A 17,143-nucleotide genomic window follows, 5' to 3' on the forward strand; every position below is an offset into this window, starting at 1 on the left:
ACAGATTTGTACTACCTATGAATCTATAAGTACTTAATTACGTCGAAGGGTTCAGTGGTGAATATTGGATCGAGTTTCCCATTTATATTTATCGGTGTACATGTAATTGTTACAGGAATTGTATGAATCCTAGGAAATGTAGGTGTATAGAATTCCGATGCTATTCCGAAATTGTATAAAATATTCATTCAGAGAAAATTAAATACGCACAAACTTAGCTAATGTTTACTTAGATACATTTCCTAGGGATTTTCTTAGAATTCAAATATCACGTTAGTAAATATCCAAAACGAACGATGGTGCACAGTCATGTATAAACTTATGTATGGAAAATCAAATTCTTTACAGCTATCCGACTGATTTGTTCTGAATAGGGCTTGAAGTGAAGCAATAGAAATGTAGAGCTTTTACATAGAACTTTTACAATTAAGTACCTAGCTTTTGTACGTGAATGGTAGTAACTTCGCATTTAAATGGCTGTTGATTTTTGTAAAATGTTTACAATCTGAACGAGACAGTTACGATTCCAATGTCATTCCAAGGACAAGAGTCTATGGACACAATCATTTACCCTAAAAATGGCAACAGCCTCCAGAAGCAGCTGACTCTGCTGATGAAGAATGATGTCTTCATCTATACTATTCTTTTACCGAACGGCTGCCCTACCACCACCGACACATTAGCAATAAACCATCCTTATACAACATCTCTCGCCTGTCAAACATAATGTCCGATAGTCAGATCCAGATTTGACAAGCGAGCGACGTTGCCAACCTACTGCTAATTTCTTATGTTCGCCGGTAACAACCCCTCTGAAATCGTTCCAGGATCGGCATGGACACGGTATCCGAACTGAAGAAGCCCGAGGACGAGGTGAACGACTACCTGATGAAGGCCATCGACGCGCGCTCTATCGAACGCCTGCGCACAGAGCACTGCCGGCCCTTCATCCTGACGTTCACCAAGGCTGAGGTGGAGCAGAAGGTGGGTTGGCGACTGGTCTTCAGCCTATAGTACCCTCCGGACTTTTAGGTCGATTTCCTGGAATGTACAGTGTGTTCATCAGGTCCACTTGCTCGAACGTTCATTCCTTGAACTATAGCAGAACCGCGATGCAGGGCTGTCCCAAACGCGGCTGGATGCCATCTATGTTTTAGACTTTTTAAAGATATCCTATGATGAAATTCTATTGGTTTTGTCTATCGACTTATTACATGGGTCGTATCCATTGAAATGTAATTAATAGACACAGATTTCACAATAGTATTCATGCATAATTGGAAAAGTGTACAAAGTTAAAAGTGTGCGTAGTTAAAAAGACGTGTCACAGCTTTTTATTTATTTATTTTCTTGTTTTCTTTCTTTCAATCATTGTAGCTGGAACTAGGTATAATAACAGCAATGTGGTTTGGTTCCAGTACGAGGTTGAGCCGGACCGCATGCTCAAGGTGTACTTCTACTGCACACTCGTGCTGTACCTCGGCACCATCATCTCACAACTACTGGCTTTCAATCTGTAAGTACTTATGAAAATAGCGGACGGATTCATATTCATATTACTACTTTTAAAATGGCCGATATTGTTTCTTTATCTGCCCTCATTACACCATTTCACCAGAGGGTTTATTTGTATCGATTTCAATGAAGCTTAACGTACCTATTTAATTAATTATAATTTTAAAATTATCTCTTTCTGTTTCTAGGACTCCTCTTTCACTCACGGCAATGTTATCTGGCGGACTCATCATCTCGGCATTCTCGTTTGCGGTGTTCTGCGTTGACTACAAGGTAGGTATTTATACAACAACATTTATATCATACTTATGCTAATGACTTTAGTTCCCTAATGAGCAGCCACAGGTGGTGGTGCATTTATACTAACGTGATGGGTCACGAGCTCGCGAGCCGTTTCTCATGTAGGAAGAGAACGTAATGCAATCAGAGTATACAATACGTCTAGAATCTTTATGTGCCTTACGATGGTTTCCTTAACCTTAAATGCTATTTTTTTTATTGATAAATCAACTCCAGGATCGGAACGGTCTCTCCATTGATCTTATCCGTTACGCCACCATCACCACCACCACTCCTTTTTCAGCAATGTGCAGTTTTGTTGCCATACAAAGTCACTCTTCAGCTAAATGTGTAATGTTTGCTTCTAGTGGGCTCCAAAGAAGCTGGTTGCGATCTCCCGTCGCATTCACTCGAGCCGCATGATCGCGCAGTTCGTCTCGCTCTGTGTCATCTTCAGCATGATCATCGAGATTGACACCGTCATGGTAAACCACAGTTTCATATTCCTTTACACAATTTACATGGTAATCTCATAATTATCCAGTCACCCACGAAACAATCTTAGCAATGATTTAAAAAATTAGGTCGGCCTAATCGCTAAATGAGGCTTCTTCAAGTCAACTTGGGTGTAGTCACTCTTCACTCGAAATGATGACTTTTGTTTATTCAGTTCCAGGTATCGTACCAATGCATCCACCAACATGCCATGTTTGAACCCAGCTGCCCCTACGGAATGAACGAAGTAAGTTTTATCATCCACTGTCTTTAATCAATGAAAATTTTCTGCAGTCGTAGCTTTTTCTTAAAATTACGTCTCACGTGAGCGTTTGTTTCTGGTCACTAACGCTTTCTTGTAGATCATTCAGAGGCCGTTACACGAGTTCGTTATCGACGTCGCGCGTCCCACCAATCACAGCGCCGTAATTATGGCGAATCCCGATAAATTTACATATATCTACATCGATAGCTTACCCGTCTAGCGGCTACTGTAATTTTGTTCAATTTTAGTGAATAAATAACTAAACCTATATTGAACGGTTGTCTAGCACTACCTGCACCTGACGATTGTGGCGATGTTGGCGTGCGCCGTGCACCAGATCCTCATCACGGCGGCCAAGGCGGTGGTGCTTGGCCTCCTGGCGCTCACCTACATCGCCGTCACCACCACCGAACACTTCCTCTACAGAGACCCCGACGACTTGGACAGCAAGTACGTAAATAGTATTATGTATATAGAACCCCGTCATTATCAGCCATCAGCCCACCATTAGACGCCAGTGGTATTGGACGTCTCTGAAGAAGCTGAATACTCCGCCGCTGTTTTTTTCTTATCTTATGCTTATACAAACTAGAATTAGTCACAAATTACAAAAATTCATGAAAGTTTTTAAAGATGCAAGCTGTTGATTTTCACTTCTCATATGCTGATGTTTTCTTTGATGGACAAAACAAAGAGCATTAGCTTCCCCCAAAAATTGATTTTGAAACATTACCCTGGTTGTTTCCAGCACTATCACGGACTGGAACCGCCAATGGATTGATTGGTACCAAGATATCGTTATCGTTATCGGCGCCGCCATCGCACTGCTTCTACACTCGCACCAGACGGAGAGCACTTACCGGCTCGACTTTATCTGGAAATTACAGGCAAACGGTACGCGTCAATGCTTTTATGCTAAATTTTATCATTTTGTGTTATTATTAGACGTAAATAGTGCCCTCAGAAGATTCAAAAGGAAATAGATGGTGATGGCAAAACAGTTAGATGCTGTTTAGCTGAGATAGTTAAATTTACTTCACTGGAGTAATCTACTAATAAAAAGACGATTGTCTTCCATAAAAATTGTCAGATAAGTAGTGTAACTTCATTATATCAGCATGTCGCTGTTTCGCTACTACAGAAAATTTTCCTGATAAACCCTTTGATATGGAAGAAATATATGAAGACGCAAGAACAAAAACTACTAAAATTCTAATTTAAGAAAAATACGCTGTGTAGGATAATGTCCTCCTAATATAATTCGTTTGTGATTCTGCAGAAGAAAAAGAGGACATGGAACACCTTGAAGCGTACAACCGTAAACTCTTAGCTAACATCTTGCCTGAACACGTAGCCCAACATTTCCTGAATAGCGAGAAAAATATTGACGTAAGTACTACTATTATACCTAATAGTTAACCAAGTATTGATGTGAGTAATCGCAATTATAGTAGTAGCGGTCGTTACAAATGGACAAAGCAGTATCAACATTGACACTTGTGCATTAACTGAGTAACTTGTGAATAAATGAGACATAATCAAGTCATTGCTGGAAGACAGTGAATCTGATTTTTTTCACTTAATTTCAAGCTCTGTATCTGTAACTTAATCATTTAATGCCGCAGCAATGTTAAAATTATCTAATACTATCAAATTAGATACCAATTGATTGGACGAATGGTTACCCCAACATAAACAATAAAATATTCTATTCCTAACACCTACACTTCTTAAACGACACTTGATTTATCGTCGGCCTATTACCAAATTGGAATTGAACATTCTGTCGCAACAGGAGCTGTACCACGAACAATGCGAGTCTGTGTGCGTGATGTTTGCATCGATTCCGAACTTCTCCGAGTTTTACGTGGAGTTGGAAGGGAACAACGAAGGCGTGGAGTGTCTCCGTCTGCTGAACGAGATCATCGCGGACTTCGACGAGATACTGGCCGAAGAACCCTTCCGATACATTGAGAAGATCAAGAGCACTGGCGCCACGTACATGGCGGCTTCTGGTGAGCGAAATCACATTACTTAAGGATTATGTAAGGTTCTACAAATGGGTGGATGGGTATTGTTTGCGACTGGTCCATCGAATTTCACAGTGAACATTTCAACTGTCACAAAGAACATCATACAATTTTGTACATGTTCGTATTATACTATATATTCAAGTAATCAAACTTTTCCACGCAGGTCTGACTGCTGCGACCCGTGACCTCCGCGGCTTCCGCCACGTGACCGCGATGGCCGACTACGCCCTGCGCCTGCGCGAGCAACTCCAATACGTCAACGAGCACTCCTTCAACAGCTTCCGTATCAGGATAGGTAACCATATGGACGAGGCCATTTGTTCTTCTAATACTTTTATCAACTTCTTTCCTTGTGCACTTGGAACTCTGACCTCTGATATTTTTACACGAGCGTGCGTTTTGTGCGAATTTCATTCGATCGCTTGCGATATCCTGAGCGATAGTTATAAGGCGCGCGTTGTTGACAAAACTCTGTGTGTATATGTGCTTCATTTTTATTTAGGCATCAACATCGGTCCGGTGGTGGCTGGAGTGATTGGCGCCAGGAAGCCCCAGTACGACATTTGGGGCAACGCCGTTAACGTCGCCTCGAGAATGGACTCCACCGGAATTCTTGACAACATTCAGGTAATTGATTTTTGAGTAATGGCTATATAATATCGTTAATTTACCTTAATATCTTTGAAACAATCTAATGTAAATAGTGACAACGCAGTCTCATAATTTATGACGATCATTAAATTGTTTAAAGCACTGCATGCATTGCGACTGTTTCCATCAAATACCGAACTGACTTGACATTTTGAGGCGCTGGCGTATTTGTATAGAATGATTGGTATGCTTGTCCGCAGGTGACTGAAGAGGTATACGAGATCCTCTCGACCAGAGGCTACCGACTCAAGTGCCGCGGCAACGTTGAGGTCAAGGGGAAAGGGAACATGGTAACATATTTGCTGGAAGGAGTAGGAGAGGGCTCAATACCTTCAGGTCCCGATATTTACAATGTAAGAAAGTCATAATATTAGGCAGGTGGCTTCCAAACTGGCTGAAGAACACGCTTTCGCTGCATGATATATGTTGTCTACACCGCTATCACGTTTCTCCTTCTTCGAACTCTCCTTTGGCTTTTTTATTTTCATCAAATATGAATATCTATACCGACACAATCATGATACTTAAGTAACAATGATATACGGAGTGTTGCTCAGTCTGCGCTGTGTATTAAGAGCGGTCGGGTTGCAGGATCCGACCCCGTCGACGTCGGGTGAGGGCGGCGGCGGCGCCACGACGCTGACCCGCGTGGAACACCACCCGCTGGAGACACTGTCCGAGGGACACACGGACGAAGACGCCGGCGCCTCCCCGCGCCCCTCCATACCACGAGGTGAGCAGGGTAGCAGTAACCATAACGGGTATAAATGGTTCCATGTGGCCAATTTTGGTCGCAATCAAAAGGGCGTCTACAACAGAAAGCTGTAGTACAGCGCCGATCTATCAGTCTTGTACTTCGATAAACTCTGAAAAATTATTTAAAAGACCGACTAACGCTTGCTGTTAAATCGATGGATAGCCTGAAGAAGAAGTCTTCGATGCATGAAAACGGCGAGAGCTTAGTCTTTCTTTCGATTAATTTTTGAATTCCTTTTTAATATGCTTGTAACATTTCCGATAGTAATTATGACAACCCTACTGACGACAAGTCTTTGCCACAGAATCGCAGGACGGCTCGGTGAGCCCGAAGCGCAGCAACGCGTCGGTCAACAGCATCCGCGGGGAGAGCGCGGCGGAACGCGTGCGAGCTCGTGTGTTACGCCGTCTCGAGCGACCGCTGTCATTGGCCGACCCCGCGCCGCCATTCGCGCTCATCTCCGCCATGACGCGGACCCGCTCGGCCGATGTCTACCACCACGCCCCGCGCCCCCCGCGCCCGCGCCCGCCGCCGCGCGAGCGCCCCGTCTACCGCAGCATCCCCTCCCTGCCCCGCGCCTTCCCCTCGCTCGCCCAGCCCGGCGGCTCCGTGCCCACCGTGCACGTCATTGAGAACCCCATGCACAGCGTGCAAGACCCGCTCTCCACTGTGTAGACAGATGGGGGTAAACAAGGATGAAATTTTTAAAATTGTTTATAAAAAAAACGTGGAAAATGATGTATTAGGCATATGAACTTTCGATGCCAATTATTAAAGAAGTATAAACTGTTGCAAACTAGGAGTTTTCAGGAGTATTGATGTTATGTAATCTCGAGTATCTTCTATTATAAGTAAAAAAAAGTATAGTGAAAAGCAAAGCTAGACGATATGGACGTAAAGCTAACAATCCGGATTAAGTGGGCCCAGTGCGACCAGAAAACGGGAACAAAACGATGAAACGAGTATACCAGTGTGATGTAGGATGATAATTCTGTATTGATTGATCAAGTATTGAAGATAAGAAAAAACAAAAAGTACAGGTTAGACAACGACACTGTAATATATCTTTATATAACTTAAATGTGGTATTATAAACAGCTTTATTTATAAAATTAAGTTGGCTATTTGACTGTCATCACTAGAGCTTCGGTGCTGTCATGTGCCAACTAATGAATTTATAAATTTACTAGTGATAATCGAAGCACGTCCTAAATTGTGTAACTTATAGATAATTCATTTATTAAGTATATATATGTACTATATATCTATAAACTATTGAACTGACTTTATATAACAAAGACCTTATTTATAAGATTTTATGCCTAGAAAAGTATATACCTATATTATGACTTTATGGCTGCTGAAATAGTTTTCAGTAATATTTCTGACTTACTAAATTATATTAGAGACTAAAACTATAACGAACAAAAACATTAAAAATAATAAGGTAATTTCTTTAAAATCTAAGATATTTCATATAAGGGGTGGAAAATAATTAAGAGGAGGGCAGTAATAATTACTTCACATTATGATACGTTTCACAGGATACGTTTATATTCGGCGGTTTAAAATGAGTATTTAATTATGTGTGTGAGCTCGTCCAGTATTATGGTACGGTTATGTGCAGAGAAACCTGACCCTCTCTCATAGTAAGAATGCTTCTGAGAGGTTTCAGATTTCTCTGCCTTATACGTACAGTCGGGGGCAAAGAAACTTGACCCGTGTCAAAGAGACATTGTTTCCTAAATGGGATTAGGTTTTTTGTTCCAGACTAGCTGTGCCATAAACCCTTGTGCCATCATTTTTTTTCCACTCTGTAGGTATATATTAAGGTAGAGCTAGAAACACTATATTTATCATTAGTATTTACAACTTGAAATCAGTTATGTATCAGTCTGGTAGCTCACCTGCGTAAGTCTCAAAAACTGATCGTATTTACGCATTATAAGTACTTACACCGCAAAATCAATAAATTAATAATTCAACTCGCACTTCAATTAGATTCGCAAATCCATAATCGCTAATAGATACTTAGTTTAAAAAAGAAAACAAAACGGAAACCTGAGCAGATACAAATTAGACATAACAATGTACAGTGTATAATTTAAGTCGTATATATTTTGTCGAGATTCATAGGGATTTCAAGATTTGGTAGCTAAGTATAGCAGTAGACAAAAATTTCATATTCCAATAGTACGGTTACTGTATAAGTTAATTATAGCCAACTACATACCAAACTACATTAAATTTAATGGTAATAAGTTGTAACTAACAATATTATCCATATTTTATTATAGTAAGTGTTTAGCCGAGAACAGACAAAAATTATAACAAAAAAAATAAAAACATAAATTACCTTAGTATCTACCTTTATGTAATTAATGCCAATGTTATAAATTATTGGTTTCCTATTTATAATTTAGGTATCGATGTTCTATGTTATTATAACATTAGATGTTACGATATCTATACGACATAATTTGTAAATAAATGGTAAACACAAGTTATTAATTAATCGTACTATAATCCCAAGACGTTACTATTGAGTATACTATTTGTGTGCTTATTCATATATTTTTGAATCTTATTATATATTTATAAAACAGTATATATAATATAATACTACTTTAATATAATATTTAAATTATACCCACTTACATTTAAAAGCGCTTTACCGTGCTCCAATGGAATTTGTGGTAATTAGAATATTAAAAATCATTTTTTGGAACCAAATATATGTGTACTAATAAAAACGACCAATTATATAAATCCCTCCTCATTTCTATAAATTCATATTACCTAATTATTATGTTTATCTTCATTATATATATTTTATATATTATATTAAATTGATATTTTCGAAAATTTCAAAATTCCAAATGGTGCATTTTGTGAATCATATTAAAGATTATTATTATACACATAATTATTATGACCATTTATTATTTGGGTCCAATTTAATCGATTTACACAAACATGGTAACTTTTTATTTATCCATATTTAAAAAACTCAGTATACAATATCATATTTACCTATTTCTTTTACAACACATCTATCTACTGGTTTGAATCGTAATTATAAAGTTAATAACATATCCCCATGACAGACGATAGCATTTCCTCTTACTGTTCAAAAGTTTTTGATGTATTTGCATGTCATTTTTATAAAATAATAAAAACCCAAAAAAAATACTTAGTGCAGTAAGTAATCGAATTTTAAATGTAACTTTATTTATTATAAATATATACTGTATTTGAAATAATAAATTATCTTGTATTCTCTGTGATGTGGTTACAAATAATATCTTTGGGCGGTTAAAATTGTTGCTATTTAGGCAGTAGGCGGTACAGTAGTTTAAAAAACTATTTTCAGATGTTATGACGATTAGGGATGTATATATTCAAAATGTACACATATTTATAACTTATGACACGACAGGTTTATTAGTATAGTAAAACTGAACTGTTTTCATAACCCAGGAAATACTTAAGAAAAATCTACTAAGATAATTGCTTCTTAAAATGTATTGTAAATTTCGATTTACTATAGGTATATATAGGTATATCTACTACAAACATAAGAATACGCCTATTCTTCTAAAATATAAAAGAAAACCATAAGTTAAGGATGTTTTGTTGGATAAATAAGTCAACAACTTATAATAAAATGCTTATATAAGTAGATACTTTTAAAGATATTACGTAAAAAACATTTTAACATATTTATTGATCAGCCGGTTGATGATGATTATCATTAGAAGTCGGATTTCTCACGGCAATCTGGGGGTCAGCGCTTATATTCATAATTATTCAATTATTCTTATTGTGCTTAATCAAATGACATTGCTATTGACATGTTGGTTCATAGGGTGTAATCAACATGTCTTTTTAACAATAATTATACGGATTAAATGTAATTTAATTCGAGTATTCCATATAACACACTTATAAAATGTGTAGTGTAAACTAATAACTATAATTTTAGGAAGTGTCTAAGTCTATTCATATTTAACAGTTTATTAGCCAAGTAGGTACATCGTACAGTGACCTGCACAGTAACCTGACAGTGATATTGCTACTGAGCGGGGGTCAGGTTTCTTTGCAGCCCACTGTACAAAAGCAGAGCAGACGATGAGCTCTAAAAGGTTAATCTCTGATTAATCCTCGTTACCTATCCGTTAATTATTAGGTATTTATTATTACATAGGTGATAAAGATTATAACTAAATTAATTCGATTGACTGATCTAACTATGTCAATTTAACTCCAACTGAAAGTTACAAAATGCTTGGAAAAATATTATGAGTTTTCGGCAAAACTTTTGACATTACTTATGTACTACTACATACTAGTTACGATTCATATTTAATGTTACAATTTAACTTACGTGTTTATTAAAGGTTTTAGGTATACCTAAGTAGTTTATCGAGGTACTTAACGTAATAAAGTCTTTATCTTGAGAAGATTTGGACTCAATGACATGGAATGTTGGTAAAATTTATAAATGTTGGTTGTGATCATTCTGGAATGTTGGAAAGCTTAAGATAAATTGAGTATATACTATGTAAAATAAGTATTTTCTATTTTAACCGTCTTATATATTAGGTATTATTATTAATTAATAGACATAGTTAGTATTTATTTATGAAAACGTATAAGCATGTGCCGTCACATTCGTCATCAATGACAGGAAGGCATGGTCATATTTCATTCACGCACTATTTATTTTAGGGCTCCTGCATACAGGCCACCGGCCACAACCACAAAACGCCGCCACTGGCATATTTCCTGTAATTTTCGTACATTTTATATGGACGCGCTGCACACGGTTGACGCCGGTGGCGGCCACACGCTTCAAATCGTTCCCATACAAAAGCTTCTCGTGGCGGCGTTTGTGGCTGTGGCCGTCGGCCCGTGTGCGGCGACACTTAGTTCAAACGTTTAGGACAATCCCTTCCGATATTCTTAGTATTATTTTATTAGTTCCTATGGAATTCTTAGTTTTACCATGAACAATAGTTTATTCCTTATCAGTTCTTTTAACGATGGCAATTCCAGCAATTCTAAAGTCTGAGTAGTTTTTTGAAAATATAAAATTAATTCTTTCCTGGTTTAACTACTTACATAAATACACAGTACTTATAGATTTTTTGAAACGGTTTCTTTATATTTACTGCAAATTTTAGTTTAGATTAGATCGACATTCGACACCAATTTCTCTATTTTTTTGTTATTTTAAAACAATGTTTCATTGTTCTGTTGTACACTACTTGCTCGAATATTTTTTTAAACAAAAAAACGGAAAATCATTGTAGTATACAAACATACCTGCATATAAGTATATAATATACATATTCTTAACATTAATTTATTAATTCTTGGTTGAGCGTTAAACGCTATCGTTAAATTCTTATTTTATTTAGGTAGGTTAGTTATTAGGAAACATACGTATGTATTCATTACGTCAGTAGAAATAATAACTATAATAAAAAATATTAATTCACTATTAGCCAACTATAAATGTTATTAAAATATACTATTTCAACTTCTTGATATTGACGTAAATAATGTAAAGGACTTAAATACATATTCGCAGTAAAAAATACTTAAGTACTTTATGTGCCATTTAAATTTGCCGATTTTTTATTCCAAATATCTAATTCATATTAAGTAGGACGTGTACCTACTTATAGTTAAGTACTTAGATTTGCAGTAAGTTTTGTGAGATATTAAAAAATGTTCGGATATGCGGGGATAGCTGACTAAGAATGCTTAGAATAAGATAGCATATTAATCTAATACGACGCTAAGTTATTAATTATTATTAATTATTATCTTTAACTATAACCAAACCATGTCGCTTCGTCTAAATGTGAATCTCGCTACGTTTCAATAAGCCAGCTCTGCTTAGTCGGTATAAACTGTTATTTGATTCTATGATTAAACCAGACTTTCTGTTTCAATTAAAGTACACATACACGTATTCTTTCTAAATTGATTTTATGCACTAAATTTTAGATAAGTACTTTAATTCTAGTGCCTGAAAGACTAGAGGAAAGGTCCATAGAATAGATTATGATTACGGCAGTGGAATACCTACCTTTCTACTGGACCAAAGATGTATTTTTTTCAACTGTCATCCATCCTTGCTGAATTAATGCGGTTTTTAACAGCATGCGAATTTGATTACGTTTGCGTTCATACAAGTATTCATTGTAACGCGTGGAATATGCACGCGAGACGCGGGAATATGGCGTGGCGTGCCATCCCGCGTGTGTGATGAAATCGGCATATGACAGATCATGGGACTAATTTCAACTCACCCTGATCGCAAGGGTGCAAATAAAGCAATATTCCTATGATATAAACTAACCTATTATTAGTATTTATTACTTTTAGTAGGCTTCTATCATTGCAGTATTATTTAACTTCGACATTTCACTGTCTGTACCTGGGCAGTTCTTCTTTTTAACCTACATAACTTAGTCTCCATCAGTTGTGAACCAAAAATCACGAGTTTTACAAATATTTATTTATTTATTTATATTTCAGCGTGCATTGTACTAAAAACATAACGGCTGTGCACGTTTACAAAAATATAAATTTATATTTTTGTATTTAAAATTACGTTACAGAGTGGTAAATCCGCGTGACAGAGGTGTATTTCATACGAATCTTGGCTGTCTCCTGCCACTTCATCCTGCGCATATTCGATAATGTTACAAAAAATATATATGACGACATAAAATATAAAAAATTATTTAAACTCCAGAAGATATTACCTATTTAGTAAAACAAAATATATATTTTTAAATGATTTCTAAAATATTTAAAAAAATTGTTGAAAATTTGTCTCTTACTACCTAATGTTTTAGTAGTTACATTCTGTCACGTAGGTTGCCATTTATAAATATTAGTTTGAGCCACTCGTCCTTATTGCCATCGATCAGAGTTTAAGGTCTCCTTTTCCCCTTGGTAAGATTTCCCCTTTGAGATCCAGACACCGCGTATCGGCCACCCGCAAAGTGTGACAGGAGCTGCGTGTGTTTATTCGGCGACAGCTTCGTCACGTAGGTAATTGTTGAAATAAAATACAATTAAATTATTATTTTCTTATTTACTCATTGGTAATAACAATTACTTTGCAATAAACATGTGAATATTACACTTTATGTTACTGTTTAAATGCTAATCGACTTTGCAACCCATTTTACCCCTCTGTCACACGACAAATCTGTCACATTCTTACGAAACACTCCAACCTGAGGAAATTCATCAAAGAAAAATTGAAGAAAAACTACACGTTTTGGTTAAAGTAAGAAGCGAAAGGAACGTCCAATACACTTGCGCTACATTAATAAAAAGTTTTGTTAGTGAAAAAGGTAATTTCGTGCTATTGTCCTCAAGAACAGACGATGAATGTGGTAGACTGTTTAATATGGTAGAGAATGATTTATCGGATGTTTTATGGGAAAATTAAAGTCCTTCCAGCTTCTAAGGTAATTAAAAAAGGAAAGAATATTTTTTTCAAGTTCTAAGAGCCACTGCTGTATTTTCGAAATATGGCTGATTAAAACTTTAACAAATTACGTAATTTTTCATTATGTTACTTAAATTTTAGGTTGCCGAAAATATTATTTGTGCAGATAAACATTATTTTATGTAGTTGGAACAAATTTGTCCTTTAAGTTCCTGAAATACGGATATTTCACTCTCTAGAGGTTCTCAAGTGTGATTTCATTAGTTATACTAATAATAAAGATATCTCCAGTAAATTTTTGACTAACTTGAAACCATAATGATTTATATGTAAGTTACTAAATTATTATTTTTAAATAAAACTGTTTTATTCCAAAACGCTGCCGCATATCTAATAGAATAACAACTATGTCACATCGTTTACCACTCTGTAACGATTGGTGTCTCCTGGTAATCAACTTATTTTTGGTCGTTTATATGTTATGTTATAAATAGTGCAACTTTGGAAAAATCATATTAAATTTAGTCATTGATGTTAACGTCTATGCTGTTAATTTTTGACTGTAATTAGTAGCGGAAAAATATTTATAGCAAAAACAAGCTTCATTTTAGCTGAAATTGTGACAGAGTGGTAATAACTACTTAATAAATATTTTGTTATTACTAAAAATCCATTCCTTCATATGTTTTCTAAAATGGTATTTTGTTTATTAACGTATCAAAAAAGTTTCATTTTAATCGACGAAGACTATTTCGTTAAAATAAAATAAAAGATTCTGTGACGAAGGTGTAATTTTCTTTGCCTTATCCACGTATCATGTTCTGAAAATCTTGAAAAAATACTTAAACCTCGCGGCCAACCACCTTTTTCGATAGAATAGAAATGTAGCTATCATAAAAATTATAAGAATTCACCAAAAAGATAAAGTTATTTTTTTCAAATTCGGGATAATTTTTTATCCATTATGTAGGTTAAAAAGAAGAACTGCCCACCTACCGACCAAACTAAAGGTTTAAGTACCTACTTATATGAAGCGTAGCGAGCCTTGGTGTTATAGTAATAAGTAAGTCTGAGTCAAATGTGAGTGACAATGCTATGTTCAAGTTGTATGAAGTTGTTTGTATCGAACTGTATAACTAAGCCGCTTCCTCATTCCTCCTGTTCACGCCAGCAGACGTATCTTATTTATTTGAAGGGGCAGTTCAGTATGTAAGTACCAACATAGACTAATATGTTATACTAAATATTAGTCTGTGGTACCAACAGCCTAACTATATTATTATGGCTATATAAGATGTATACCGGAATCGGTTACTGTGATGTATTTTCGGAGTTACTTTACCTCAGACATTTTTCCTCTTTACTGCCGGTTCGGTTCGGCAGACCTCTCAGAGCGTCAATTGTTACGTCAGAGGCGTCATATTTCCTTAACCCCAGACTGTACATACAAAATACACTATATAAGTGCCAATTTCTCCATTGTCGGATATCTAACCGACAGGGAATATTAATTAAACGCCATCTCCATATAAAATTCATGACAGATGTGTCAAAAGTTAACCACTACTCCTTGGTTATGCTCTAACAGATAATGGAGAAATTGGCACTAACACTTGCAGCTTGGTATAATATCAATAAGGCTATACTACCTGAACGGATTTAAAAGAACTCTGAACGGTCAAAAAGTATCTCACTTACATTGAAGCTGTTGAAAGCTTATTATTTTGTTCTATAATATACCTAAAAGACTAAACCTACTGGACCTACCCCAAATCTATGAGCTTACCAATTTATAGTTCGTTGATGTCAAAAAACTTAATTGTGTACTTACTTAGAAAATAGAATAAGAATGAACAACTGTAATTAGGAATACTACCGCTCCAGTATCTGCCTCTAGATAGATAAATTATTTTCTTAGTACATATATGTATACCTAGTATACCTACATACCTAATAATGATAACTTCTGCCATACTTACTAAAACTTTATCGTGACCCGTGAGGCCTAATTCTTAAAGTAACTGTCTGCATAACTAAATTAATTTAAAATAATTTAAGATTCTAGTGACATGTTAAACCCTTTTTTGCTCAGATTTGTTCTTTAATTATTAGTAATTACAATTAGTTAGAACATACGTAGGAGAGCAAATTTAATGTTTTCGTTAAAATTGCTTCTACATCTTATAGTTAGAAACTTTGTTGGTCTCGTAACTTTTACCTATGTCGAGTTATTTTTATTACTTACGAATTTTACAAACTAATACAAAAGTTTTTCAAAATGCTGAGCAGCCTCTATATCGGCTATACACTGTTCCAGTTTTGCAACACCGCTCTGTGTAGGTATTCTTCTTCTTCTTGGCGTCCTATGACCCCCCCGTGGGGCAAAGGGCAGACACAACGGTTCTCCATCTCTGTCTGTCGACGGCAGCGAGGTAGGTATACTTACCATTAATTATTACTAACCCCCTTGTTCTTTGACAGAGAGGGACTAAACATTTCAATAGCTAAAACTTCCTATAACCTATTTCTATAATTCATAGAAATATGTATTTCAGAGATATGATCTACATAATAGCTGCCAATTTTATTAAAACCAAAGTTTAATCACACACCAAAGCAGTTTCGCATATTAACCATAGTTTCCTAATCATTTTGTCAAAACATTTAAGTAGGGTCATTGTGCCACATGTCGGCTATAATACATCATTTGACACGGCAGAGCAAGAAAGGGTTTTTAATTTCTAAATACATAGTTAGGTTATTTTTTTCTTTGGTCTTTTACTGATATACTTCAAACTATTAGGTATGCTTTCTTCGTTTTGTTCCAATGATGATCTAATTATATAACTATTATTTATCTTGTTATAACATTCCCAAATTCAAAATAGGTAATTCCCAGCATTTATGTTTTTATGTTTTTTTTTTACTTCAATTCATATCTTATTATTTAAGTATAAGTACTTACTGAATTTAAACATACGAACTAGGTATGCACATTTATTTTATTGATGTTGTTTGTAATCTTTTGACTATGTATGCATTCAGCGGAATCCAAAAAACTTAACTTAACTTAAAAGTATACTTAACAAGTATATGTAATAAACAAATTGTGCTAACTAAGAAAATAAACGTATTTTATGTATTTTTGAGGTAAAATCTCAGTTAAATGCGTTGATTCACGTTTAGGTATTGTTTAAAATTGTTGTAGGTACCTATGTAATGTTTTTTTTATATAGTTTATGATTGAGAGTTGAGACGGCCTCACTTTTTCTCCAACGACCAGCTTTTCTCTGGATTATGTAGATGTAGACTACTTTGGTTTACGAAAGATGACCGCAATGACAGTGAAAGACAGTTGTAGTTTTAAAAAAAAAGTGGATGTTGCTGTCCATATCCTGCATGCTACTGAATGCAAGAAACATCCACCATAGACAAAAGTTGTGATAAGAGTGAGAGTTCTTGGTATTCAGTAAGTATTTGAAAAAATGGTTTGCTTCTGCAATCGTCTAGGGCAGGAGTTATTTGTGATTAATCACCTTACTGATCAACATAATTGATTAATATTATGATTACACTGTTAGAAAAATATGGTTTTGATGCAAAAACGCGTTTTCACGGTGGTCAACTTACGTGCACCAAATTGTACCTATCCGCACTGTAAAATTTCC

The 17,143-nt window shown here is 35.7% G+C and overlaps 1 protein-coding gene across 5 annotated transcripts in view; it reads left to right on the forward strand.

Moving 5' to 3' along the window:
* Positions 1-6,690, forward strand: part of LOC105387103 (adenylate cyclase type 6) — a 195,438-nt gene extending 188,748 nt beyond the window's left edge. For 4 of the 5 annotated variants that reach the window (XM_048632816.1, XM_048632814.1, XM_048632815.1 and 1 more), the window contains 14 exons: positions 828-984; positions 1,419-1,516; positions 1,704-1,788; positions 2,163-2,279; positions 2,465-2,536; positions 2,841-3,004; positions 3,303-3,448; positions 3,834-3,943; positions 4,350-4,569; positions 4,751-4,882; positions 5,090-5,214; positions 5,439-5,591; positions 5,830-5,971; positions 6,300-6,690. In XM_048632816.1, coding sequence (XP_048488773.1) covers positions 828-984; positions 1,419-1,516; positions 1,704-1,788; positions 2,163-2,279; positions 2,465-2,536; positions 2,841-3,004; positions 3,303-3,448; positions 3,834-3,943; positions 4,350-4,569; positions 4,751-4,882; positions 5,090-5,214; positions 5,439-5,591; positions 5,830-5,971; positions 6,300-6,670 — 2,092 coding nt within the window. In that variant the 3' untranslated portion in view covers positions 6,671-6,690. The remainder of the gene's footprint in view (positions 1-827; positions 985-1,418; positions 1,517-1,703; positions 1,789-2,162; positions 2,280-2,464; positions 2,537-2,840; positions 3,005-3,302; positions 3,449-3,833; positions 3,944-4,349; positions 4,570-4,750; positions 4,883-5,089; positions 5,215-5,438; positions 5,592-5,829; positions 5,972-6,299) is intronic. The other variant, XM_048632817.1, reaches the window with a different exon arrangement.
* The last annotated feature ends 10,453 nt before the right edge of the window (positions 6,691-17,143 follow it).

This window comes from Plutella xylostella, chromosome Z (assembly GCF_932276165.1).
Source record: "Plutella xylostella chromosome Z, ilPluXylo3.1, whole genome shotgun sequence".
Lineage (NCBI taxonomy): Eukaryota > Metazoa > Arthropoda > Insecta > Lepidoptera > Plutellidae > Plutella > Plutella xylostella.